At 40.2% G+C, this 23,805-nt stretch overlaps 2 protein-coding genes across 3 annotated transcripts in view; both read right to left on the reverse strand.

Annotated features, from left to right (window-relative positions):
* PPIL2 (peptidylprolyl isomerase like 2) overlaps positions 1–3,504 on the reverse strand; it is a 68,305-nt gene extending 64,801 nt beyond the window's left edge. The window contains exons 1-5 of the mRNA XM_030958637.1: positions 3,379–3,504; positions 3,242–3,291; positions 2,794–2,839; positions 2,113–2,175; positions 1,912–1,963 (exon numbers count right to left, since the gene is read on the reverse strand). Of these exons, the coding sequence (XP_030814497.1) occupies positions 1,912–1,963; positions 2,113–2,175; positions 2,794–2,839; positions 3,242–3,291; positions 3,379–3,410 (243 nt within the window). The 5' untranslated portion in view covers positions 3,411–3,504. The remainder of the gene's footprint in view (positions 1–1,911; positions 1,964–2,112; positions 2,176–2,793; positions 2,840–3,241; positions 3,292–3,378) is intronic.
* A 1,441-nt stretch (positions 3,505–4,945) lies between these two features.
* The window catches only part of LOC115909367 (protein HIRA), a 32,675-nt gene continuing 13,815 nt past the window's right edge, over positions 4,946–23,805 (reverse strand). For both annotated transcript variants that reach the window (XM_030958639.1, XM_030958638.1), the window contains exons 10-25: positions 22,886–22,956; positions 20,858–20,963; positions 20,087–20,305; positions 19,385–19,470; positions 18,737–18,931; positions 17,207–17,377; positions 15,030–15,234; positions 14,170–14,274; positions 13,227–13,375; positions 12,360–12,521; positions 11,584–11,642; positions 10,486–10,591; positions 9,211–9,333; positions 8,136–8,299; positions 6,367–6,455; positions 4,946–5,862 (exon numbers count right to left, since the gene is read on the reverse strand). In XM_030958639.1, the coding sequence (XP_030814499.1) occupies positions 5,746–5,862; positions 6,367–6,455; positions 8,136–8,299; positions 9,211–9,333; positions 10,486–10,591; positions 11,584–11,642; positions 12,360–12,521; positions 13,227–13,375; positions 14,170–14,274; positions 15,030–15,234; positions 17,207–17,377; positions 18,737–18,931; positions 19,385–19,470; positions 20,087–20,305; positions 20,858–20,963; positions 22,886–22,956 (2,127 nt within the window). In that variant the 3' untranslated portion in view covers positions 4,946–5,745. The remainder of the gene's footprint in view (positions 5,863–6,366; positions 6,456–8,135; positions 8,300–9,210; positions 9,334–10,485; positions 10,592–11,583; positions 11,643–12,359; positions 12,522–13,226; positions 13,376–14,169; positions 14,275–15,029; positions 15,235–17,206; positions 17,378–18,736; positions 18,932–19,384; positions 19,471–20,086; positions 20,306–20,857; positions 20,964–22,885; positions 22,957–23,805) is intronic.

Here is a 23,805-nt window from a genome sequence, read left to right on the forward strand (position 1 = left end):
AATAAACCCAGAGTCCTGAGTTTCTCCAAGTCACCAATTCATTACAAAAGGTATCTTCTGGTTTCCATGATCAAGCTGCACAGGGAAGAGAGGGTGTGCACACAGTGACAGATTCAACAAAGGACAGAACAGTCCAGAGCTGCACAAGCTCAATTCACTGACTTCCTCTGCCCCTACCCAGCACTCCTATCCCATTTCTGCCCAATGCCACCCTACTCTTCCAAAAACCTGAGCTACCCTTCTGGGAAACAAAGTCTAAATTAGAATCATTTCAGTGCCACTCTTCAACTTAGAGCCCCACAGAGCTGAATTCAGCAGGGCTGAGTGCTATTCTGGAGAACAAGTGACTCCTTTTTCTTCCAACTATCTGGAACACCTTGGTCCTGTGGAGGAGAGAGCTGTACAGCAGCAGCCCACCACAGAACAAGAGGGGGAAGAAAGGGGTCCCCAGACAGTGATACGGAGCAAAAGGGAGAACACACATTGAGGAGAGCTGGAACAGCACAGCAGATAACTACAGAAGCACAAGTCTGGTGAACTAACGGGTCTCAAGGCCTGACTTCATTTAAGTATTTATGGTTCACCAAGTTTATTGTGCACAGTGTCCCTCTCTCTCCATTACACAACACAGTCAGGGACATTACACTTCTTGCTTAGCATTTACTTGAAGCAATTTTAAACCACACCATGGTTCACAGTCTGCAATGAGCTGCTCTGAGTGAAAAAAACTGATCTGATAACATCTCAAAACTCCCAACCAATGCACAGAACAGCAAAGTGGTGAGAGGCTGGCAAAACCAAATGAAATAGCTGTAATTTCATTCCTTCTCAACAACACACTGGCCTCCTCACACGTGAAGAAAGACCTTCAACCACCTCACCATTGCACAAATACACCTGCAGGAAGATATTAAGTCTCAGACAGGCTGTTGAAGTTTAGAGTTTGCAATGTTACACCTGTATTTAGCTTTTCCTCGTATCTGTGTGCTGGGAAAATCTTTAGTTGAACACAAGGTATTTCAAAAGGAATCTCAGCCCAGACCCAGCGGCAAACCTCCCCAACCCTGGGCAAGGGCTGCCACCCAGTGCCTACAAAAGCAACTGCACACACCGAAGGAAAAGGAATTTCAATTGCTCAAGCAACAGTTCCTGCTTAAAATTTTCCTCTGTGCCCTCATAAACAATGCACTTTACACATCAGAAAAGAGACAATTCGAACAGGGAAATAATTCCTGTACTTCATGTTTATTCAGTGTTTTACCATTTCATGCTGCTACAGACAGTAATCCCATCATAATTATCATTTATGCAGAAAAAGGGGGGAAGAACCCACAAAGGTTTCTCTCACAGTGAACCACCGTGACAGAAGCTTTCTGAAATACACTGTCAGGATAACTCAAAAGATTTTGTAGTGTAGGCTTACTATTCATAATATAATCTATTAACCTCCTTAAACTGCATGATGCCAAATATCCTTTGGGTTAGGAAACATTGCTGTAAATTTAATCCCAGATGGAGAGATGTGAGCCCCTTGCCCTGTAGGAACCAGAATTGTGCTTCTGTGAGGCAGCAGGAGAGTATTTTCCATCAATGACCAGTCAGGCTTTCTGGGCAGCACCAGCATTAACAACAGTTTGTATTTCCCTCTGTACAGATGTTCATTGTGCCACAGCTGGAATGCAGGCAAGACACCCTGAGAGTTCATAACCACTCACTTCTGCCCTATTGACAATCAGATTACAAAAATAAATAGAGGTAATGCTCTCCTTTCTCCAACACATCTTCAAAACTGCATTTCCATTCAACTTCTTTTGCTTTCACTATGGCATTTTTGTTTCTCTAACACATTAAATAAGAAACTGAGCATAAAGAAAGCAAATCCATGATGTGAATCCACCCATCATTACTTACTTCTCCCGTGATTGGATTGGTTCCATATTTCTTTATCCAAGGTACAATGCTCCTGAAAAGAGAAGGGATAAAGTAATTCATGACAAGCACCATCAGAAACCTCTACTGATGGCCATGACTGCTTTTGACAACATGCTAAGACTAAATGATGATTACACAGCTGTAACACAAAAATAAAGCTAAGTACAGACAGGAACTTACAGGATGTCAAAGACTGTCCCATCTGGTGTGCAAACTGGGTATTCAAATGGCTGCAGAGACAAACTAGAAAAAAGAGAACACAACTTGTTAGCAAAGCCAGGTGGAAATCATGATGTGACTGGCAATGACACTCAGCATCCCCTGTATGGGATGTTTCCATAGTCCTGGCAGCTCTGAGCTCATAGGTGGGGAAGGCAGTGTTCCTGAACTACCCAACTTACAAGGATTTCTAACTCACTTCTACCAACTCTCTTCCTTCACTCCTGCACTTCAATCAGTAAACTCTAAACAGAAAAAAATAGCAGAAATATTCTTCAATCTACCGTAATTTCTATTTTAGCAAGATGAGTGACTGACCAAGCATATTCTGAGCAGGGACAAGCAGATTTGAGCCCTGAGGACACAGATTTGGAAGGCTGGGATGTACACAGTAATTGTTCTGCATTATTTCATCACTTGTGTATCCTTTCAGCCATCAGCTCCAAGCTCTGCAGACACTGATCATGGGTCATGCTGACTCTGTTTCAGTTCTTATTCAACTTTTTCTTGCCACACTACTGCCACAGCAGGGACAAGGCAATGAAAGCAACTGCCTCAGAAGAGCATGGCTTTAGTTCAGGGTCAACAGCCTGATAAACAGATGTGTCATTAAATAATGATAATGTAAATTTGTTGTCTTACCTGCAGTGATCAAATGATAAACGTCTAAAATTGGTTCGTGGAAGGTCTGTTTATGGAAAAAAAACCCAACACAACAGCTTTTAATAAATACATGGTACTCTAGGTAATCAAAAAACATTTGAAAGTCACATATTGCTACATAAAAGGTGGTAAGTTACCGATGACAAGGACAAATACCCTAAAGTTGCGAAACTGTAACTAACTATTCCGAACTGACACTACACTGCCGGAAAAAAGCTCAAAACAGAGCTGTGACAGTGGGACAGCGCTGAGTTTAATGCAATAATTAACGCTCAGGCTCTGCCCCAGCAGCGGGCACAGTCCCGGCGAGGGCGGGGACGCTGACCTGGCACAAACGCGGCCGTTCCGAGCAGCACCCCGGGCTGGGGCCGCGGCTCGGGGCTCGGCCCGGGGCTCTGAGGGAGCGGCCCGCCCCCCTTACCCTTACCTGCTTTCTTGCCGCCGTAGAACTGCGTGTACTCGGCGCACGTGATGTACCTACGAGACAGGGGGGTCACTGAGCACAGCACAGCCACGGCCCCGCACAGCCCGGCCCCCCGCGCTCTCCCCCGCGCCCCCGCTCACATTTTGTCCTTCTGGTGCTGCCGCTTCCCCATGGCGGCGGCTCAGCCTGCCCGGCCCGCGCTGCGCCTCAGGCCCGGCCGCGCCTTCCGCCGGGTGCGCCGGAGAACGGCCGCGGTGCGGAAACAGCGGCGGCGGCAGGCGCGTTCCGGGCCGCGCGAACAGGCCGGGATGGCCGGGATGTTCAGGCTGAGACCTCAGCGCAGCTTTCCAGGGCTGCCGCTTCACTAAAACATGTTTTCTTGCCCGGAATTTAAAATCTTTGTGTTCCTCGTCTGTTGGTCAGTGACAGAACCTCCCAAGAAAAAATGGGTAGAAAAACCTACTTGGTGTCTTAATATGGATACAGCTCTTCACAAAAAAGTATTTCAGTGTCTCTTCAAAGACTTAAGACAAAGAATTTACTGTCCCTTAGGACTGGTGTGACCAAGGCTGAACAGAGGATGATCACAACCTGGATCCCTTGTCTTTAGCAGGATGAAACAGCCAGATTCATGGAGCTTTCACTTATCAAACACCTCCAAATCCATTCATGCTCCTTTTTTCTTTCCTTGTTAAACCATCACCCTGGCACTGCCCACGCAGAGCCACTGGAGTGACATCCACAGGAGTGGACAGCCAGACCCCACTGACTGCACCAGGCTCCCAGAAGATGTGTTCAGCTCCTGTTTCAATCCCATCAGTTGATCCCTGGCTGCATCCCTGAGCACAAGGTGAGCACATCCTGCTCTGCTTGCAGGGGGTTACACTAAATGATTTCTGAGAGTCCATGATTCCATGTTGTCATGGCTCTCCTCTGAGGAACAGAATACTTGTTCCCACCAGTGTAGTCTAACTGGCAACAGCAAATGAATGATTTACAACATTACAACTGGTTCTCTTTGGCCACAGCAGCACAGCTACTCCTTGTCCTGGCTGAGGGGAAGGATATTGTTTGTCTGATGTTTAGGGGAGAAACTGCCCTTTTGCAAGGGTTTAAATCTTAATTTTGCAAGGGTTTAATCTAACATTTAATCATTACAATTTTCTTACTTAAAAACATTTCAAAGCAAGGCATTGAGGCACATCCACACAGCAGGGCCTGCAAAGAACCAACACCTTCACTTGGTCCTGTCCCAGCACCAAAAGAAAACAACTTGATTTGTTTTCAGTGGAATTCCAAAAGCACTCCACAAGGAAAACACAGCCATAACTGCAGAAAGCTCCTTCCTTGCTGCAGTGCAGGCACTCTGCTCAGTGTGAGGGAGTCTGCTGGCTCTGCCTGACAGGATGAGCATTCCCTGAGAGGATGAGCATTCCCTGAGAGGATGAGCATTCCCTGAGAGGATGAGCTTTCCCTGACAGGACGAGCACTCCCACAGCTCCTGCTCCCTCAGCTGAGATGGGCTCCAGGGGCAAACACTGGAATTGTCCACAGACATCACCAGCACTTGTCTAGACAATTGTGCTTTCTGAGGAAAGATCATCCAGACAAAATTATTTATTTCCAGACACATTACCGTGATTCAGCCTGTGTTGACATTTCTGGAGATGCCTGTGCTCTTTGCAATAATTCAAGACCATGTTTTCGCTTTTGGTTTTTTTTTTTTAAACCAATGCAATGTTCTTTTATTTTGTACTTACAAAAAGAGCCACCCCATTGTATCCCTCCCCCTCCCCCCAAATGCCTTTTACAAACATTGAAAAATTAAAAACCTGATGATGACATGTTAATTTGGTAGAATTACTTTGAAACATAGCCTTTGTAATTAAACTCCTACAAGATGACTTTGTAGTGACAGCCTGATTATCGGCCAAATAAAATTCCATATTACAAGTTAGCAAATTCTAGTACAAAAATAGTCCATGTGTTAGAACAGCCTCTTATTATTATTATATTCACAGGAAAGAGTCTATTGGCTGCATAATACCTTAATATTTATGAAATTTCTTTTTACGTGGCTCATTCATCTAATTTAATATAGTGTTGAGCCTCAATAAATCCTCAGGCAAAAAACCCCAAACAGGGTTAAATATGCTGTTCAGTGTACTCTGAAGTACTGTGCTTTTCACAGGACATCCAAGAAACCGCACAAACAGTTCTCAGCTAGTTTTAATATTAAATGAGATCCAGATCCAAAAGGATCCCCCTGAAGTACATATCCATGACTTTCCATAGAAACAGAGGTCACAGCTTCAATGGTCAAGTTTCACTGGGGAAACTGTCGAGCTCCTGCACTCATCATTTCCAGGAATCCTGGGGACCTCTGTGGCACAGCCCTTCTTCAGGAGTGTCCCCGCTGGCCGGGCTCTCGCTCCTCTCTCGTCTCTGGTAACGCTGTTCAGCAGTTTCACTGGGACCAGGCCCCGCAGGGAAAATCTGGGGACATGCTACTTGTCTCTCAAGATGTCCAGCTGCTCTTGATACTCTGTGAAAAGCCTCTGGAAGCGGAGGTTCTGTCCAATAACAGGAAGAAGCTCTTTCAATAGTTCTCTCTTTCGTAAACCCTGCACAGAAAACACAAAAGCATCCTCAGAACCTATTATTTGTTATTATTAACATGTTCCATGGAGCTCTCTAAGATTCATGCCCTTTTTCCTGTCTAGAGAGAGTTGTGCATTTTATGTTCTCACTCTGCTTCCATGACTCCCAGAATAAAAACTGTCTTTACATTTACACACTCAGGAAGCTGGAGCAGCCTCTGCAGTTCCAGACTCCAAGCTGTGTTCTGAGAGGGAAGATCTCTTTGGCATGTGTCTGTTTCAAAGCTGCTGTCTCAACATGTGGAGAGCTGAACGTGCAACTCTCCTTCATCTGTGTGATACTCAAGACAGCACCAGAGCTGGCACTGGGGCAATAAGCATTTGTCTGTGGTTTCACATGGAATAAATCTCAGTGCCATGGGAGAAAGCCTGCTTATGTGATCAGAGCAGAGTATGGAAAGGATAATACCCTGTAATTTTTATGGGAAACTCTTCCTTGTTCTTCATCAAACTATTATCAGGACTTACCATAACTGTTGATTCCCACTGACTTCCAGCTGAGTAATGGACTGGACCCAGTAAATCCTTGCATAATTCTCGCAAGCGATATTCAAACCCTGGAGATAGTCAGAAATAAAATCACATTTGACAATATTTCGCTACATATAACCACTCCACAATGTAGCAGACAACATTCAGGAAAGAATTACAAGTATCTGGAATAAAATAAAGCTTAAAACATTGATTTCAGGAAAGTTGTATTCTTATTCTTACAGCAATTCTTTGGAAATATAAGATGATTTTTAGAGCTCTGAAGGGTCTTCTTTAAGGTTCTCAAATCAAACCCACTACTAAAGATGATCTACAACAGGGAGAAAAACTGAAGTCTGAAGTTATTATTCCAGCTTGTTTTAAGAGCTGTCCTGATCTCAAACTCACTCTCCCCTCCCACACAAACATACCAGCTTTTTAAAAACCAAAACACCTTTAATAAAACCATACACAGTTTCTGGGCCTCCTTTATTTACCCAAAAATCAGAGGGAGGAATTCCCTTGCAGGAAACAAAGTTTATTCAAGAGTAATTTGCCCATCAACATATAATAGATCAAGTATTTCAATGGATAGAATTTGGTAGATGTTGAAATAATCATAAGAATAAAGGGTCAATAATAGGATGTGCAATTTTCAAAGTTCAGCAGCTCTAGAAAATTAGTGAAGCAGCAATACACATCTGGCAAAGCACAGTTTTTGTGACATCCATCCATCCATCCATGGCAGCAACATTTGGAGGTGCCAGAGGAACCCAGTGCATGCAGCAGAGGTTCTCAGTTAGTGAAGACTTTAAAAGTACAACCATCTCTTTAATGTATCACACAAGGTGAATATTTTAATTTCAGCTGGGGAAGGACAGAGAGAAACACACAAAGTTCAACAAGCTCTCTTGTTAAATAAAGTAAAGGTCAAAAGGCAAGAATTAATGAGTTTGATTTTAATTCTGCCAACACCTATTAGGTGGTGTAACGTGAACCATTTCATTTCCCTCTGTGCAGAATGATTATGCAAGGTGAGGAGTAAGGCTGAATTAATACAAGGGGAACTACTAAATTATGAATGTAGACAGGCAGAGATACAACAGAGATCTTTAGAATCCAAAAAGTATTATGTCAGTTGGCTAACCTTATTTAACATAATAGCATAGAGATAAAGTGTATTCAAATATAAAATAGACACAAGGAACCTTTCTTGTGTATTTCTTTTCTCACAGAATTTAACACATGTTACTCACCAGTAGAGGTAGTTGAAATTTTAGAATGTAAAAAAAGAATCAAGTGCAAGCAATACAAGCAACTTCTCTGCAATTTTATGTGCTCAGGTACAAAGTGTCAGAGACTGAGCAACCCCTCCACCTCACATCAGCCAGTGCTAGTCAGCTGGCTGAGGAGGGTTATGCATTTTACAAGGTGCTCCTGGCTCCCTGAAACATCTGGAGCTGCTGTCAGACAATACCTAGGATGTGCCTGCCAGACCACTGGGCTGTTTCACAATGCAATTGCCATTCCTGCAGTCTGCAGATGGCACTGCTTGCCCAGACAGTCTGTCCCCAGTCACTGTGTCCAAACAGGACTCCTGAGGACTCAGCACCGCAGCAGCAAATGCAATTTGTTTTGGTTTTAAGCAAACCCAAGTCCAGAAGCCAAGAGCTAAAAGGAGGATGTTAAGGGCCATCACACACATATATGACATGAACAGAGTTTCTTAGAGCTGCAGAGAAGCACCAGAGCCTGGCAGGTCTCACCTTCATTAACTAGGTACTGTGCATAGATAAGGAGCCAGTGGTGATATTCGTGACTGGATTGTAAAATAAGTGCTGCTGCTATCTGGTTCTCCAGGTATGCAAGTGTTGTTTCTTGTTGCACTAAATGAGGCATGGAGAACAATCTTGCAGCTTGCCTTCCTGAACTGCAAAACCAAAAAGATTAACGTGCCATAAAATCAGATACAAGTTCAAGGATTATATCTTTTTGTAGCACCAGCTATACTGCATTGATCTTTCAGAGGTACACAAGACATAAAGCATTTAAAGGATTTCTTGCATACAAACACATTGTCATTAGAAAGCTAATTTCAAAAAGTAACTACTTATTAGAATTTTTTTCAAAAAGGGATTTTTTCATTCTGTTATTGTCTCTCTCTCAAAAACAGTGTTGTTTGTTTATATTTCAAATGCTTTTCACAATGAACTCCCCTTCCCCTCATGAGAACAGCAATAAAATCATACAACACTACACAGTTTCACTCCAGAAAAAAATTAAACTTGGATGTGAAGGGCAGAAATAGCAAAGAAATCTGACTGGGAAACCTAATTCAAATCCAAGGGAGGATGGGCTATAAAGCTACCTACAGGAATCTGCTCTGGCTCACACAATTCCTTGGTGATATTTTCACATGTTAAAAATACTCACTAGATGACTAATACCTCAACTTTCTCAAAGACTTCATTAAATAGATTCTTTGAGGCCAACTGAACTAACTCAGAAATTGTAGGCCTACTCCAGAAAGCTGGTGAACTAAAAATTAAAATGTAAAATGTAAAAAATGCAGCTTAGCTAATAAAAGTATAACAGAATTGTCCAATACCTTACCCATCCAATAAAGAGGAATCTTAAAATTATTATATTTTAGAGCATGCTTTCCTGCCCCCCAAACAATCTCATAACATTAAGATACAGAGTATAAACATGCAAAGGATCACTGTGTGAATGACTGATCATTTCAGAGCCACTGGCATTTCAGAAATGGAATATCCAGGCAGGTGGATAAAGACCACGACAAAACCCAACCACGCTGGCACGAAGGCGGCGCGCACGTACTTGGATGTGCGTCCCTGTATCACAGCCAAGGGCCCAGAACACAGCATGGCTTCTTGAGATGGCAAACTAGTCCTGAAGTCTGCACATTGTGCTAGAGAGTCCTGTTTGTCAGAAACAAGATTCCTGGAAAACAGCAAAAAACCAAAAAACAAGTCTGAGGAGTGCAAACAGCAAGGTCAGCAGACCCAGCTCTGTTCTGCCTCAAAACTGGATTTGTGTTTTCACAGGATAATAAAAAAAATATCACTGAAGTGGCTCAGGAATTCCAGGGACCCTGATTATTACCACTACATGTCCAAATCCTGCTTGTAGTGTGTCCCTCCTACCCCCAAAGTTAAAAGTATTAATTACATAATATAATTTACCATTAGTTTGGAAGGAACTTTCTCCTTGCCATTTTACAATCTATTGAGAAGCCATGACCCTGAATGATGTGTGGAATGAACACAGGTAATGACTTTCTCATTAAGAACTTGATTTTACCTTATGTCAGGTGTCCCCCCCACCAGACACACACACACTGACAATCTTTTCCATAATTACAGCTATCCCTTCATATGGAGGGAGCTGATATTACAGCTGCCATTTCCACACCTAATTAAGGATATCATCTTCACTGGCTTGAGATGCCAGGAGAAAGAGTGGCTCAAACCAATGCTAAGTTTAGATTTCATACAGCACAAGGGTAAAATGGTACAAATATTTAAAATACCCTTTGCTGCTTTAACATGATTAAATTTGTATGATGACTAAACACGTTGCTCTTTTATATATTTTCCAAGCTGTGGCACAAACTAAGAAATAGCAGCAAATTCAGAATTATGGCTAAGAGTCTGTCCCCTGCTCCTTACTCCCTTAATAAACAAATAGGGTACTTTTCCTTTTCCAGAGGATTTGCTTCGAGTAGTTCAATAACAACAATTATTCCAAGGAGGAGTTAAAACAATAAGCCCTTTCATCCAGCAGGCTCATTACACTAATTACAACAATTATATTAGGATTACAACATGGTTTTTTCTTCTTAGGAAAACAACAAAGAACCTGTTTTGGAAACATCCTGTAAATAATTTACCCATGGAAATTTTTCACAGGAACTTTTGCCTTTCCATGGGGAAAGCCCATCTGATCCCCAACAAGACACAGACTCTTGTGTAGCCTTTCCTTGTGTTTAGCAATGACTCTTCCATGTCTCTGAGGTAGAATGATTTCTTCCCAGTAAATCAGAACACGTCAGCTCCTGTGAGCTGCAAAAGCAGGAAGTAATCCATGACTTACCATGTAGAAAGAGAAGGATTAAAGCAGTATGCCTTCCCATCAGACATGCTCATGACAGGAATTCCATGCTGAGTCAGCAAGATCTGAGAGACAGTTGCATCACTTCCTGCAAGTCAAACCAGACCAAAGTGTTTCTTTTGGAGTCTTGCCTAAGACTCACAATGGTAAAAAATGGTATCTACCATTTCTTATCAATTACAGCAACTAACAGAAAAAGGTTCAATGCTGTTCTCAAGCACTGATAGGAAAGTCAAGACACAAGCTAATGATGGCAAGCACCAGGCTCAGTGCAGTAGCATTAACATCAATTTTGCAAAATACATTATCAATCTTGATGCTGCAATTTATACAGAAAATGAGCTAAATTAGGAACATTCTCCTTATCTAGGGAAAATCTTCAGCAATTCTGCCACGTCTTTTGTAACCCAAAAAGCCTTTAGCTTTCTTTTCCCCATTAAGTTAAAATTATAAACCCCACCATATTTAGAAAAGTGTGCTCTCTAAGAGCACAGTATAAGTGGGATAGCTGGAGTCTCATTTCCCAGCATATTCCAAGCCCAGGGCTTGTGCATGTAACTTCTAATGATGACATTTGCAAACTGCTAATACAACTGCTTTCTAGCTAGTTTGGATTAGTACTGTCTGGATTAAAGCTAAAGCAGTAGCTAATGTACTCTGAGATGCTTTCCTGATGATTTGTGTTGTGCCAGATATTGCAGTGATTGAAACGGAAGATTTTTAAGTAACAAATCAGAAGATAATCAGTTGTTGTTCAGCACAGAGACAATAAACATGCAAATTACAGAGAAATTGCTATAATAGCAGATTTACATTAAGTATTTATTTTGTGATCTTCACAACACTTAATTTCTACATTCAGAAGCAAGGCAGACTATAAGCTACAGAATCTCACACAAGTTTGCTACTCACTGATATTGTCATCACTGTTATTTCAAGAACTTCCCTTTACTACACAATAATGAAGGGAAATTGTTTGTTTAGGGTTTTCAGGTTTCATAGAATTTTGGCATATTCATAAATGGCACTAAACAGTACAGGTGGGCTCAAAGGTTGGTAATTAAAGGACTTTTTTATTACCTGAAAATATTGTTTGCAAAGACTCGTCTCTAACAATGGCTGTCTGCTTGTGAACATCCCTGAAAAAGACAAAAGGACAAGTCTGCAGTCAACAAACAACTGAAAACTCAAAAATCTTTTAATAAATGCACTTTTTCACTATTCATAACAAAGCAGGAGGTTGGGGAATTTGTTTAGGTTTGTTTAGTTTTGACATTTTCTTCATTGCTTTGACAAAATTATTTTGGCAAACTTAAACCCCTTATGGCAAGACAGAAGTTAATAGCAGAGAACAATTTTATGGCTCTTTATCAGGAAACCTCATTACAACAAAGAAACAGTGAAGATCTAAATAACTCCTTTAGGAGGTCTGACTTGCTGAGATATTAGATTGAATTCAACAACTGCAAACGAGTTACCAGTGTTTTTATCTTGGCACCTTGAAAATGGCTGGAGAACTTTAACTCTGAAACTCATGTGCTTCATTGGTTAAGTGTGATGGAAGATGGAAATATCCATACTTCTCTTCCCTACCCCCCCATTCCACTCTACATGCATCACAAGCATTTAAACTGATTAAATCCAGCTGATTCTTTATCTTCATTCTAGAATGAAGTTCAATATTCTGCATTGTCAGAACAGAAACAGCATTTTGCTGAAACAGAACCAGTCCTGCCCAGTTAACTCTGCATATTCTATTCAAAAGTGGACTTGTGCTCAGACCTGATGTGGTTTAAGCTCCTGTCTCAACAACTGAAGGTACCCATGAACATGGCCTGAGGCAACGTGGCCCTTACCAAACAGAGAGCGTAGCAGCAGTGGTGAGAGCCATGATGCAGGAGCCTGTGCAGTGCAGAGTGGAAATGGGTGTGTTCAATATTATAGGAGGAAGAAGGCGACGACCACAAGCTGAGAATACTGACAGTGTTCGTTTCTCACAGGCCACAGTTACAATCTCACTGGGAAAAAAACCAACAAGAAACATTTGTGTGTTGTCAAATGCAAGTAGCATAAAACCAGGCTGAATTCTTAAGCTATCATACAACTTGGATAAATTCCCTAAAAAATAACTATTGCAGCTTTAAGACAAAATTTTCAATACCAAGAGGAGAAGTCATAAACTAAACAGACCAAAGGACATAGCTGGAAATAGTAAAGCTTTTGGTTATACATAAGCTCTCCCTCAAGGCTGTACTTGTATTTAGATTTAAAATCTGCTGCTTCTTTTTCAGACCTAGACAGGGTTCAGAAATACACTTCACTTGAAACTCTGAAGTTGGAACTAGGCAAAATTGAGAAAAATTAAGAGGAAAAAATAGCAAAAGACTCAGGAAAATACTTTGACATGACCAAATATGACATTTCAAAATTTTCATTCTTTAGTAGTTAGCACTTGAAAACCTGTCACTTACTATTTAGTCAAGTTTAATGAAGAAATTTAAAGGAGAAATGTAAAAATACAGGAAAATAGCTGTAACTGACTAATGCAAATTGTGATGTTTTAAGACTGCATAGAGTTAATTCTGAAGGAAAACCTGAGACTAAGAGCAGTGCACACGTTTACCCATAAATATTATGAAAAATAACTGTAAACTGTACTTTTGTACTCCTAAAAATGTCTTCTGGCCTTCAGGACCTCCTTCCTCCAAAAGATGCTCTCTTACCAGCTTCCTGCTGCAGCGAGGATTCGACTGGTCAGGACTGTCTCCCATTCCTTCCCTTCTCTATTACACTTTAACCTGCTCAGCTTTGAGCCCCCCACTGTGGTCATTTCATTCTCCACTTCAAGGTACATTGATGGATCTGAACTTATCTGAAATACAAAAAATAAAATAATTTTTGGAAGAGGAAAAAAACTACCCAAAAAAGCAGCAACTACTATTAGAACCAAAACACTGCTGTCTTTAAGAACACTTTTAAGTAAGGCATTCTCTGTTTAATGTGGGTTCAAAATATACCATGGCACTTCAAAAGAAGCAGACCTCTCTGAAAATCAGCCTTGCCTAAAACACAAGTAATTTCTTTGTATTTGAAGCACAAACATAAGGAAAGGCTGTGCTAGTCTGTCTCTGCTTCCTAATTATGGGCACCAGATCAAGTCTGTATGTGCCCAGTCTCCCCACAATCCTGCAATTGGAACCAGACTATCACAGCCTGAACACATCTAAAAACTGCTTCATAAATACCTAAAACATTGCTATTTGCCAGCCAGTTCAGATGCAGAGAGCTCTCAGAAAAGCCCTGTTTTATTCCTCAGTGGTGTACTCCCAACACCACTGCAGTAACAGTGCAGCAGTCACTCCTCCCAGACTCTTATCTCCACCTCACACTTTGGCTAACCAGGGGGAGGGACTGATGAACCAGAGGCACTCACTCCTCTTTGGAGTTTTGCTGGGTCAGAAGTGACCCATTTTTAGCTGATTTGCCATTTTCTTTGCTAATACAGACATATTCTTAGAAGCTAAAGCATTACCATCTTGCTTGCTTGAACAAATACATGCATTAAAACGTTAACTCATCAAAGGATGTGAATAACCTTAGGATATTTAAAAGAAAGCAAGATTTTTTGTTTGTTTTTAAAGTATTTTTTCCTTATAGTCCACTTACTTGCAAAGTAAACGATTTCTGTGGGATTGGGGTTGGCAGTTTAAGTGCTAATGCTGGTGCAGAGATGCAAGCAGCATCCTTCTCAGAGGCCAGTGTAGCTGGGGACTGGAAAAAAATTGCAAAAATAGTTACATTTTTTTATTAAAAAAAGTGAAAACCAAATATATTCTACCAAATAGATTGATTTTAAAAAGAATTTTCTTAAAATTCCAAATAATGCCAATTGCAAATGTTAGTCTTGTTCCAATTGGTTGTATGAATACAAGTTTTTTAATATAGCTTCTAAGAATCAAAGAAAAACAAAAAGCTTGAAGTGGTCTCTCTTTTTTTTTTTAAACACTCCTATTTTCAGCTGCAACTAATTTCTGAAAATTCAGGTGCATTACATGGGAAATCTAAGCTCTAGATACTGAAAACACAGGTATCTATATCCTGAAAATGATGGAAACTCGAATGCAACTACTTTAGGGTTCTGAGGAAATTTATTACCATTTAAATCACCAGATCCAAGTCACTTTCTTGTTCTTGGACCACTCTCCATCATACACCACCAAAAACTGTTGGCATTTCATTTTATTCTAGACAGTCTTTGGTAGGCTAGCATTACTTAGCATGCTGGGACCTTTAGTAAGTAGCCACATATCTATATAAAAGATAAACACATTTGCCACACCATGTGCACCTGCTTTTTCTAAGCTTAAATTCTAAACCCAATAAGTTTAAAGGCATAGAAGAGGGATGGCCAAAATTCTGAGGGACTGATACTACTTGTGTTTCCCTGAGTCAATGGAACAAGTCAACAGGGGACTGACTTTTACTAAATGAACTTTGAAATCCACAATGAATTTTATATATTTCACCTGAACAGTTAAAGTTACTGGTACAAGTCTGGAGTCTTTCCTAGGCCTTCCTTTTTTCTTCTTTTCTACTGTTTCTCCCTCAAGTTCCAGTTTCCGTTTGGGTACACTGAGTGGTTTGACAGCTGGAATCTTCTCTTCACTGTCACTGCTGCTCTCCAGAATATCCTTGGGCTTATTGTCTTTAATTAAATTCTGATCCTTCAGTCTGTAAAAAAAAAGTCTGTAAAAAAAGCTGATTCCAAAAGTTGCCATATATCCTACACATTGCCTTCTTGCAGATAAGATGACATTTCTGACCCCCCTTTGAGTGTTTTTCAAAGCACACAAAGGCAGGAGGAAGAAGCTGTAGAGATATGGCAAACCCTTTCCAAAAGTACAATGTGCAATATAGATGTAAACCAAGCAGACATATTCTCCCCTTTAAAAAAAATGAATCAAACCAGCAGTTAGCCATGGGATAAAGCTGGAAATAGCAACTTTACTTAAGCATTCAGTTCCAATTACCATCAGATCTCTTTCCCTGAGCTGATACAAATAATTCAGCACTCTAAGATGCAAGAGTAGTTCAACTTTTCCCCTTCAGTGGACATTTGACTTTCTGCTTATTCGTGTAGAACTTTTGTCATTCTGTTGTCTACCCCCAGAAGTTGTTCTGTTCAGTTCTGACTGCTGCAAAATGTGTCTCTGCAAACCACACACATGACTTCACTGCTGCAGCTTCCATTCCAGGAAACATAACTATGGAATCACAGAATGGCTGGAGTGGGAATAGACCTTAGAGACATCTGATTCCAACAACATGGCATGGGCAAGGACACCTTCCACCAGGCCAGGTTGCTCCAAGCCCCATCCCACCTGGCCTTGAACACTTCCAGGGATGAGACATCAACATTTCCTCTGGGCAACCTGTTCCAGTGTCTATCACCCTCCCAGTAAGGGATTTTTTACTAATATCTCATCCAAACTTGCCCTCATTCAGTCTGAAGCCATTTTCCCTTGTCCTGTCACTACGTGCCCCTGTGAAAAGTCCCTGTCCAGTTCTTTTGCAGCCCCTTTAGGCACTGCAATAAGGTCACCCTGGAGCCTTCTGTTCCCCAGGTTGTGCAGCCCCAGCTCTCAGCCTGTCTTCACAGCAGAGCTGCTCCAGCCCTCTCATTACCTTTGTGGCCTCCTCTGGACTTGCTCCAACAGGTCCAAGTCCCTAAATAACTGAATATAATACAACCAATACAAAGTACAATCCCTGTGAACTCTCCTGTTAACCATTATATCCTAAAATAGGTCTTTTAATCATACTCTTCCCCTTCCCTCCAATAGCTGGTTATTAACTCACACTGTTTTGCAATTTATTCCTTAACTACTTGGCTTCAGAGAACTACCTTGCATAATCCAAACCTTTTTTCTCTGGCACCTGAATTATGCCAAACAATATACTTTTATCCATATTTCAATGACACATTAGAAGCATTTATGAGAGTAATTTAATACATCTTGCTTATGCATCACATGGTTAAGCTCTTTAACATAAAAATATTATTGTATAAAACCATGTTTTACTGATAATAACTGGGGAACAACATACTTTTGTCTCATGATTGGTTTTTTTTTATCATTTGTTTTGGTGAAACAGGAATATTTATGCCCTAATGCTGTGTCACAAACCAAAATGCTTTCCTTTTTTTTTTTTAAATCACATGGATTCAGAGCCAAAACCCTTTAAACTCAGAGAATCTTCTCTGCATGCCTTCAAGGCATAAAGCTAAAATACAACTGCAGCTGTGATGATGAGAGGTCATCTGCTGACATGTATGGTAATTTACCTTGAAGTAAATCTCTCTTGTACAGAGATGCAGGCTGGCTATTTTTTGGCTGGTTTTGTCTTCTAAGGAGTCCAGCTGCACTCAGTGACACAGGCCTGTGCACACACAGCCTCTTACAACAATAGTTTTAACTTGGAATATCTTGGAGAATCTGTGTGATACCAAAATGCCAGGGACAAATGTACAAAGGGTAACAGCAGGACAGAATTCATCTATTTGTAGCTGCACCGTTCCTTCCAATAGTGGAAGAAACCCAAGACAACTTCTAGAATGTCAGCAGTGTGACATCTACACCACACAGAATTAGTGTTTCAACTCTACATGATTCCCTTCCTCCCTCCCCAGGCTATGTCCTACCTGTCCACAACAGTCTGATTTGTGTTTGTTACAACAGCAGTCCCTGAGGTGGCTTTGGATCGTTCTGTGAATCGAGAATCAAATGCTTTCATGGGCTCAATCTTGGATGGAGTTGTCAGCACAGAGGAAGACGATGCAGAAGGAGCAGCTGAGGCAGAGGTAGCATTTACGCTGTCAAGAAAAGAGACAGCAAAATAAGGATTGAAAAATTTAGTACTGGTAAGATGCATTGTTCATAACAACTAGCACTTGTGATAGTGGCTAGAAAACCTTTCACTCAAATACATAATCAATTATAATATTATTTTTCCACTCTTTTCATGCATCAGTGTTTTACAAGCTTTGCTTATTCTGAAAAGCTGTCTGTGGTACACCTCAGAGCTTCATGTGGCCACATATCTGGATTAAAAGACCTTATTCTTTTACAGGAAGGAAATTATACTTTCAGTTGGTACTTACTGAGAAAGGATCACTTTTTAAAATGATCACAGGGGTTCCTGCTTTTACTCCTTGTTCAGGTTACCAAATATTTCCATTACAATATTATATTTCACTGTTTATCACGCAAACAATTGGGGATGAAACAATTCATGCCCGGTTTAGATTTTGTTGTTGAAAAATCCAATCTGATTATTAGGCCTTTCCAAGCATAACTCTAGGGCAAAGGAATGTGTTTTCCCCACACTAAAGCATTCCAGGGATCTACTATTTCAATAGCTGTTTACTTTAGAGATTTTTCAATTCATTCAGAGAATTAATTCAGAGAATGAATGGCTCTAAAATAACTGATGCTTGTACTAAAAAGCTGCTAGAAGTACAATTTACAAAGAAAAGGATACTTAATAGTTTCTTCTGTCAATCATTTCTCAAAGTCCACCCGCTCATTTTTTAATCTGTGGCCAATTTCAACCAAATTGGTTGAAATTTGGTGGAGAAGTAGAGGTTTCAGTGACACTATGCTGCTACAAATGCTATAAAAACACACTGAGAAGAAGTCAGGTCAGTGCTACCACTGAGGGAAAAGCAAGTAAAATTCAGTTGTTCTGTAATGAATTTGAAAGACACACTGGCCCACCAGCACATGTGCACTGACAAGCCAAAGTCACTGTGCTCTGATGGGGCTGTTATACAGGAAAGAAGGATCACCATGTCTGAAGAGAGGATTCAGGTCAAAATTTGATGTAAAAGAGGTTTCATTACTTACACTACTGCAACACCTTCTATTGTTTACTAATAGCAACCCACCAACCCATAAGCAAGTCATTTTGCTAAAGCATTAGCAATCAGCTGTGCACTTCATTGCACTGAAGTTCACTGCCAGAACTATGCATATGCATTCATTCATTCCCAATTTATCAACACTTAAAGTAACAAAACACTAATAAAATCTCAATGTTTTCAGGAAGATTAGATTCTTGGGGTTTTGCAGTAAGGAAACTACTTTAATAATTTCTTCATTATAAAACTATAAATAGGAATTAAAAACTAAACAGACTCATGTGAGTGCAAAACAAAACAGCAAATACTGACCCATCTTTATTGGCTGCATCATCTGTTGGTTTTATACTGGCTGCTGTTGGCTCTACAGAAGGCTTTGAAGTATTAAGGGAATTTGCTGCGTTCGAATCTAGTGACATGAGCTGCTGGTTACTTTGAGAAGACATCATTGAGCCAGACAGAGTTCCAGATATTGGGATGCTATTGAAAAATGCTGTAGAAAAATCCCTAAACAAAAAGACAAACAACAAATACATTTCTCAAACCCACTTTAAAGATAATTCAAAATTAGTAATTTTAGCTAAAATATTTATTCCATTCTTCCTTTTTCCACATGTAGATACTCATATACAACCTAAATAAATCCCCAGTACCTTTTCAGAGTAATTTCTCATATCCAAAGGATATTAAAGCTAATATAGATATGAATCAACAGTACATTAGAGCATTCTTCACCTATAACAGTAAATAATGAGAATTAGCCTGATCTATTAGAAGTGAGATCTTATGGCCAGAGAACACTGGTTGAAACTGTATTTCAGAAGAATACACACTTATTTCCAGTAAGTGCTTTATGATGCCCTAAGATGGAATGCCAAGCCTAGAACAGGGAGAAAAACAAACAAACAAACAAAAAAAAAGAAGGTAAAGAAGGATTTTATGGATTTCTTCCAAACATACCCAGTGTCCAGTTGAGCTATGCAGAGAGGTGTGATCCTTCTCCGGCCATCTGCTGTTCGTGTTTCCACTTGTTTTTTTAAGAGATTCTGTTGGGAAATACATTTTATCATAATTTCTGACAAATAGGAAATGCTATTTTAATTTCTTCTCCAAACTGACAAAAATAGATATATTAGAAGAGGTGCCTCAATTAAAAAACGTTAGCAAAGACTTTCCCATAAACACAAACAATTTTCCAGTTTTCAGCCTATCCGTCTGTAGAAAAGGCATTTGTAGAGAATGTAATCTGCTCTCCACTTTGGAATGAAGTCTAAAACATTATGCATGTCAAATATTTAATCAAAAATTGTGTTCTATGTTTAGGACAGAACTAAATAATGCTTTCAACCTCTGTAATTAAGAAACTGAACCACAGTTCAACAACTTCTCTGTCATTAGTTACTCTTAATTTCCTCTCTGCACACCAAGAATTTTGCACCCATCACAGAAATATCCACAAGCCTGCTTCCACATTGCCTGTCTTCTGCTTAAAAGCATTTAACTTTTCAACAAGTCCCAGTAAATGACGCACTAAGTTGATCAGCTGGGCCATACACAGGCTGAAAGGTGACATTCAACACAAATAAGGGCACAGAAACTGCTTCTTTCCTAACAGTTTGGTATTTAGTGACTCGGTATTTGACAGTGCCCAAGAGCACCTACCTTTCTGATGTCCTCCAGACTCTCCCCATTAACCATGCTTGCCACTTTGGGAGCTGTGGAATTCCCAGAGCCTTCCCGAATTGAGGAATTCTTCTGATCCCCCTGCTGCTGCCTCTGCTGGTACTTGAGCATCTCTGGATTCTCAATAATGGTGGTGGACAACTGAGCTTCAGTCATGATAGCCAGGCTTTTGCCATAGGTGGACTGGTGAATGTTGCTCTGGGGGCATTAAAGATGTGAGTGACCGTGACATCACTGATTGTAATACAAGGGAATCACACAAATCTAATGGAATCCATAAAATGTCCCCTGTATCATTTATACACCGAATTTTTTTCTTTGTGTTTTCAACTAACACTAAATCAATATGTAAAATAAATGAAATTCAAAGCTCTAGTTGCTAATAGCAATGAGAGGAAAAACAGCCAAGAGCAATCAGTTTAAAAAGACTTGCATATATGCAAGTGAAAGAGTAATTTTATAGTGCTTTGAAGCACTCACTTCTTGTTTCCTTGGCCAAATAATTACTTCAGATGTATAATGATGTGTAAGCAAGTGGATGCTTTCCAAATTCTTTCTTTCCAGAAGAGAAACTAATACCACACATTCACTTGACTACTCTTTTTTAATGATTTGTAAAGCAGACAAGAGCAACATATTTTCTATAATATGGAAATCAGTTACTACATACTTCTATAAACAGGCCAGTATTTTAATTGAATCAATACATCCCTGAAATATGACCAAAGGTTCTCTGAGTGCTTACGGTACCTTTTCCTCCTCGCTGAGTGGATCCCCAAGTTCATCCTGGGAAAAGTCCAAAAATGCCACTGATCCATCCATGGAACACACCAGGATACCAAGTCCATTAAGGGTCCTGAGGGAAATAAAGGTCCAACTTTGTTTTTAATCTCTTTCATTCAAGCAAAGATGATGGACTGTTCAATAAAATCTGATGGATTGTTCAATAAAAATATCAGCTCAAGATTTATTACCACAGCAATAACTCATGGAACCAGAGAAGTGGGACAGTGAGGAGACAGACAGGATGACAGGCAGCAGAGTCCCTGTGCCAATGATCCTTTGCAGACCACACAAGGATGGTGGCACTGGGACAATAACCTGCCCATGGCAGGAGCAGCACCATGGAAACTTTCCTGAAGGGGTAAACCTGAATAGTGTTCACAATGAACAGTGAGAGAAAATTATAAATGCATTTCCTTCAATAGATGAGCAAAATGTGATAATGGAAGTGGGTGAAGAAATGGGCCCTCAGCTGAAAAGCAGGCCAAAAAATCTTGGTACTAGGCAAGAACACAGGTTTGATTTTGTTACTGTTCAATTATTTGGGTTTTTAAGCAAACTGCACACGTGTTTATTTGTGGGGATACATAGTAACCCTCTTCTGGAGGTCAGGTTTTCTTAGTTTCTCCTCTCTCTTTTTGCTATCTATCATAACAGAACGATAATCTTGCATATGTAACCTATTTTTGCACATTTGAAAAAATAGTTGAATTTTGACTTCTCCCTCAGACACTTATAAGTACAGAGGTCACAGAGACAGTGACACAGTGGCTTACAGATGAATTGTTACACAGAAGGGAAGAGGAAAGGAAAGCTGGCCCAACTCCAAAGTCCTAACCAAGTTACTAAAAATCCATTATGAATACCACAGCTACAGGCATTTGGAAACCCCTATTTTTGTGGCAGGGGGTGCCCTGATAGCATCACAGTCAGAGAAATCAGCCTCAGCACCATGAAACAAGGTACAACAACAGTACTCCAAATCAGAAAACAGTAAACTCATGTTGAAAGTTTTCTGTTTGCTTTGCAGTGAAAATTGCTGAGCTCCTATTGACCTCTGGATCCAAGCAATTGTTCTGTGAAAACATAATCCCTCACAGATATTATATTGATGGATCCAAGTCTAAAATTCTAAACCAGAAATTATATAGCTATAACAATATAATAGTACCAGGTTTCTCAGAATTTACTCAGTCTGTTTTCAGAATGGAGCACATTTCTGGGAACACTCCATATTATTGACATTTTATCCATCTGTTTCAATTTGTAAACAGGATATAAAATACCAAGCTGCCTGATGATCCTTTGTCTCTCAAATACCCCACAAAACCATTTCCTCACAAAACTACAAAATGTTAACCAGCTATTACTCCCAATGACTTCATGCCATGAAAAATGTGCAAATTGCAGATGGAGAAATCAAAAACACTACAGGAAAACTAAACTATTCAAAGCTATTGTACTATAACAATAGCAGCACTTCTCATGAAATATTCCACTTTCTGGCCTTCTAGCCTTAATCTCTTAATGAAAGAAAAATGTTTTGGTTTTAAAGCTTTTTTTTTTGTGGTTCACTGAGCTTCAAGGCAAAATCCACATGGCACATAGAAACCAGGAAGCTTTAAAATTCCCAATATAAACCCACCAAGAGATTGTTGTAACTATTAAGGGAGAATTTCAGAAGTGAGGAAGTGATAGAATTAAGACACCCATGTCAGAGAATCGTAACAAGTAGAAACTCTTTACACAGATATTTTACTGTGTCTTACTCTAAATTCATTACTGTTTGTTCAGTTAATAATCTCAAGTGACCATGTGCTATTTGCTCCTATCACTACCAAAGATGCTGCAGCAGAAACAAAACCTTCAGGAACCAATTACTTGTGTTCCAACAACCACAATCTGTACTGTTTTAAGGCATTTCCAGCTAATAAGTACACCTAAAGTTGGTAACAATGCTTTGGCTTCCATAACAAACAGCAGAAATCAACTCACCAGGAGATGTCCATGATTGACTTGTCAAACAGCTCATGGATGACAACTAAAGGTCGCTTCAGACATGTGAGCTTAAGAAAACAAGAAACAACACTCAGAAATGTAGAAGTTCTACACCAGCACAGATAGCACCACATTAACACTCTCCCAGAGCCTCACAACATGCACCAAACAAGGTCTGGCCAGGAAACAGCTGCATGCTTGGTGCTGCATCTGAAGCACCAAGTCACCTGTTCCACTGCTGGGGCAGAAAACCTCTGGAGAGGAACAGCTGACATTCAATTCTCCTTTCTGAAACACAGACTGAATTTCTTAATCAACTTTGCCTTTACACCACAGTCATAAAACACTCTCTGCCACTCCAAAAGCAATTCCACAGATGCAAAAGACAGCTTCTATTCTAAGCTGTACTGAGATAAGGGTGCTGCAAACTGCCAGCACAAGAAGACAGAAAACAGATTAGGTTTCCATGTCCTCACTCAGACTACTTGTCTGAGAAAGTGAACCCTATCAAGAGCAAAGGGAATTTGACTCACAATAACTCTTAAAGAGGAGTTCCTCTGCACTTAAGAATCAGCTTAGTAATAAAGAACTGAATATGAAAACTCCAATAACCTGCTCTAAATTAGACATTCTAAGCTCTTTAATGTCAAACCAATGGACTTAATATCTCAAAGTGTATAGTACAACTGAAATGAAGCAGAGGTTGATAAGGTCAAGGGAGTTTTATGCTCACAGGTTCACAGATGCAGTGTCACTGTCATCTTCAGTAGGTATTTGTGCTTCCATAGGTCTGTGCTCTATATATGTTTATTAAGCTCCTCAGGGCAAAGACAACCTATAACTGCATCTCTGTGCTACCTTCTGTAATTTCAACAGCCACTCCAAATGAAATCTTCATAATATAAATAGAAAGTAAA

This window comes from Camarhynchus parvulus, chromosome 15, assembly GCF_901933205.1.
Source record: "Camarhynchus parvulus chromosome 15, STF_HiC, whole genome shotgun sequence".
Taxonomy (NCBI): domain Eukaryota; kingdom Metazoa; phylum Chordata; class Aves; order Passeriformes; family Thraupidae; genus Camarhynchus; species Camarhynchus parvulus.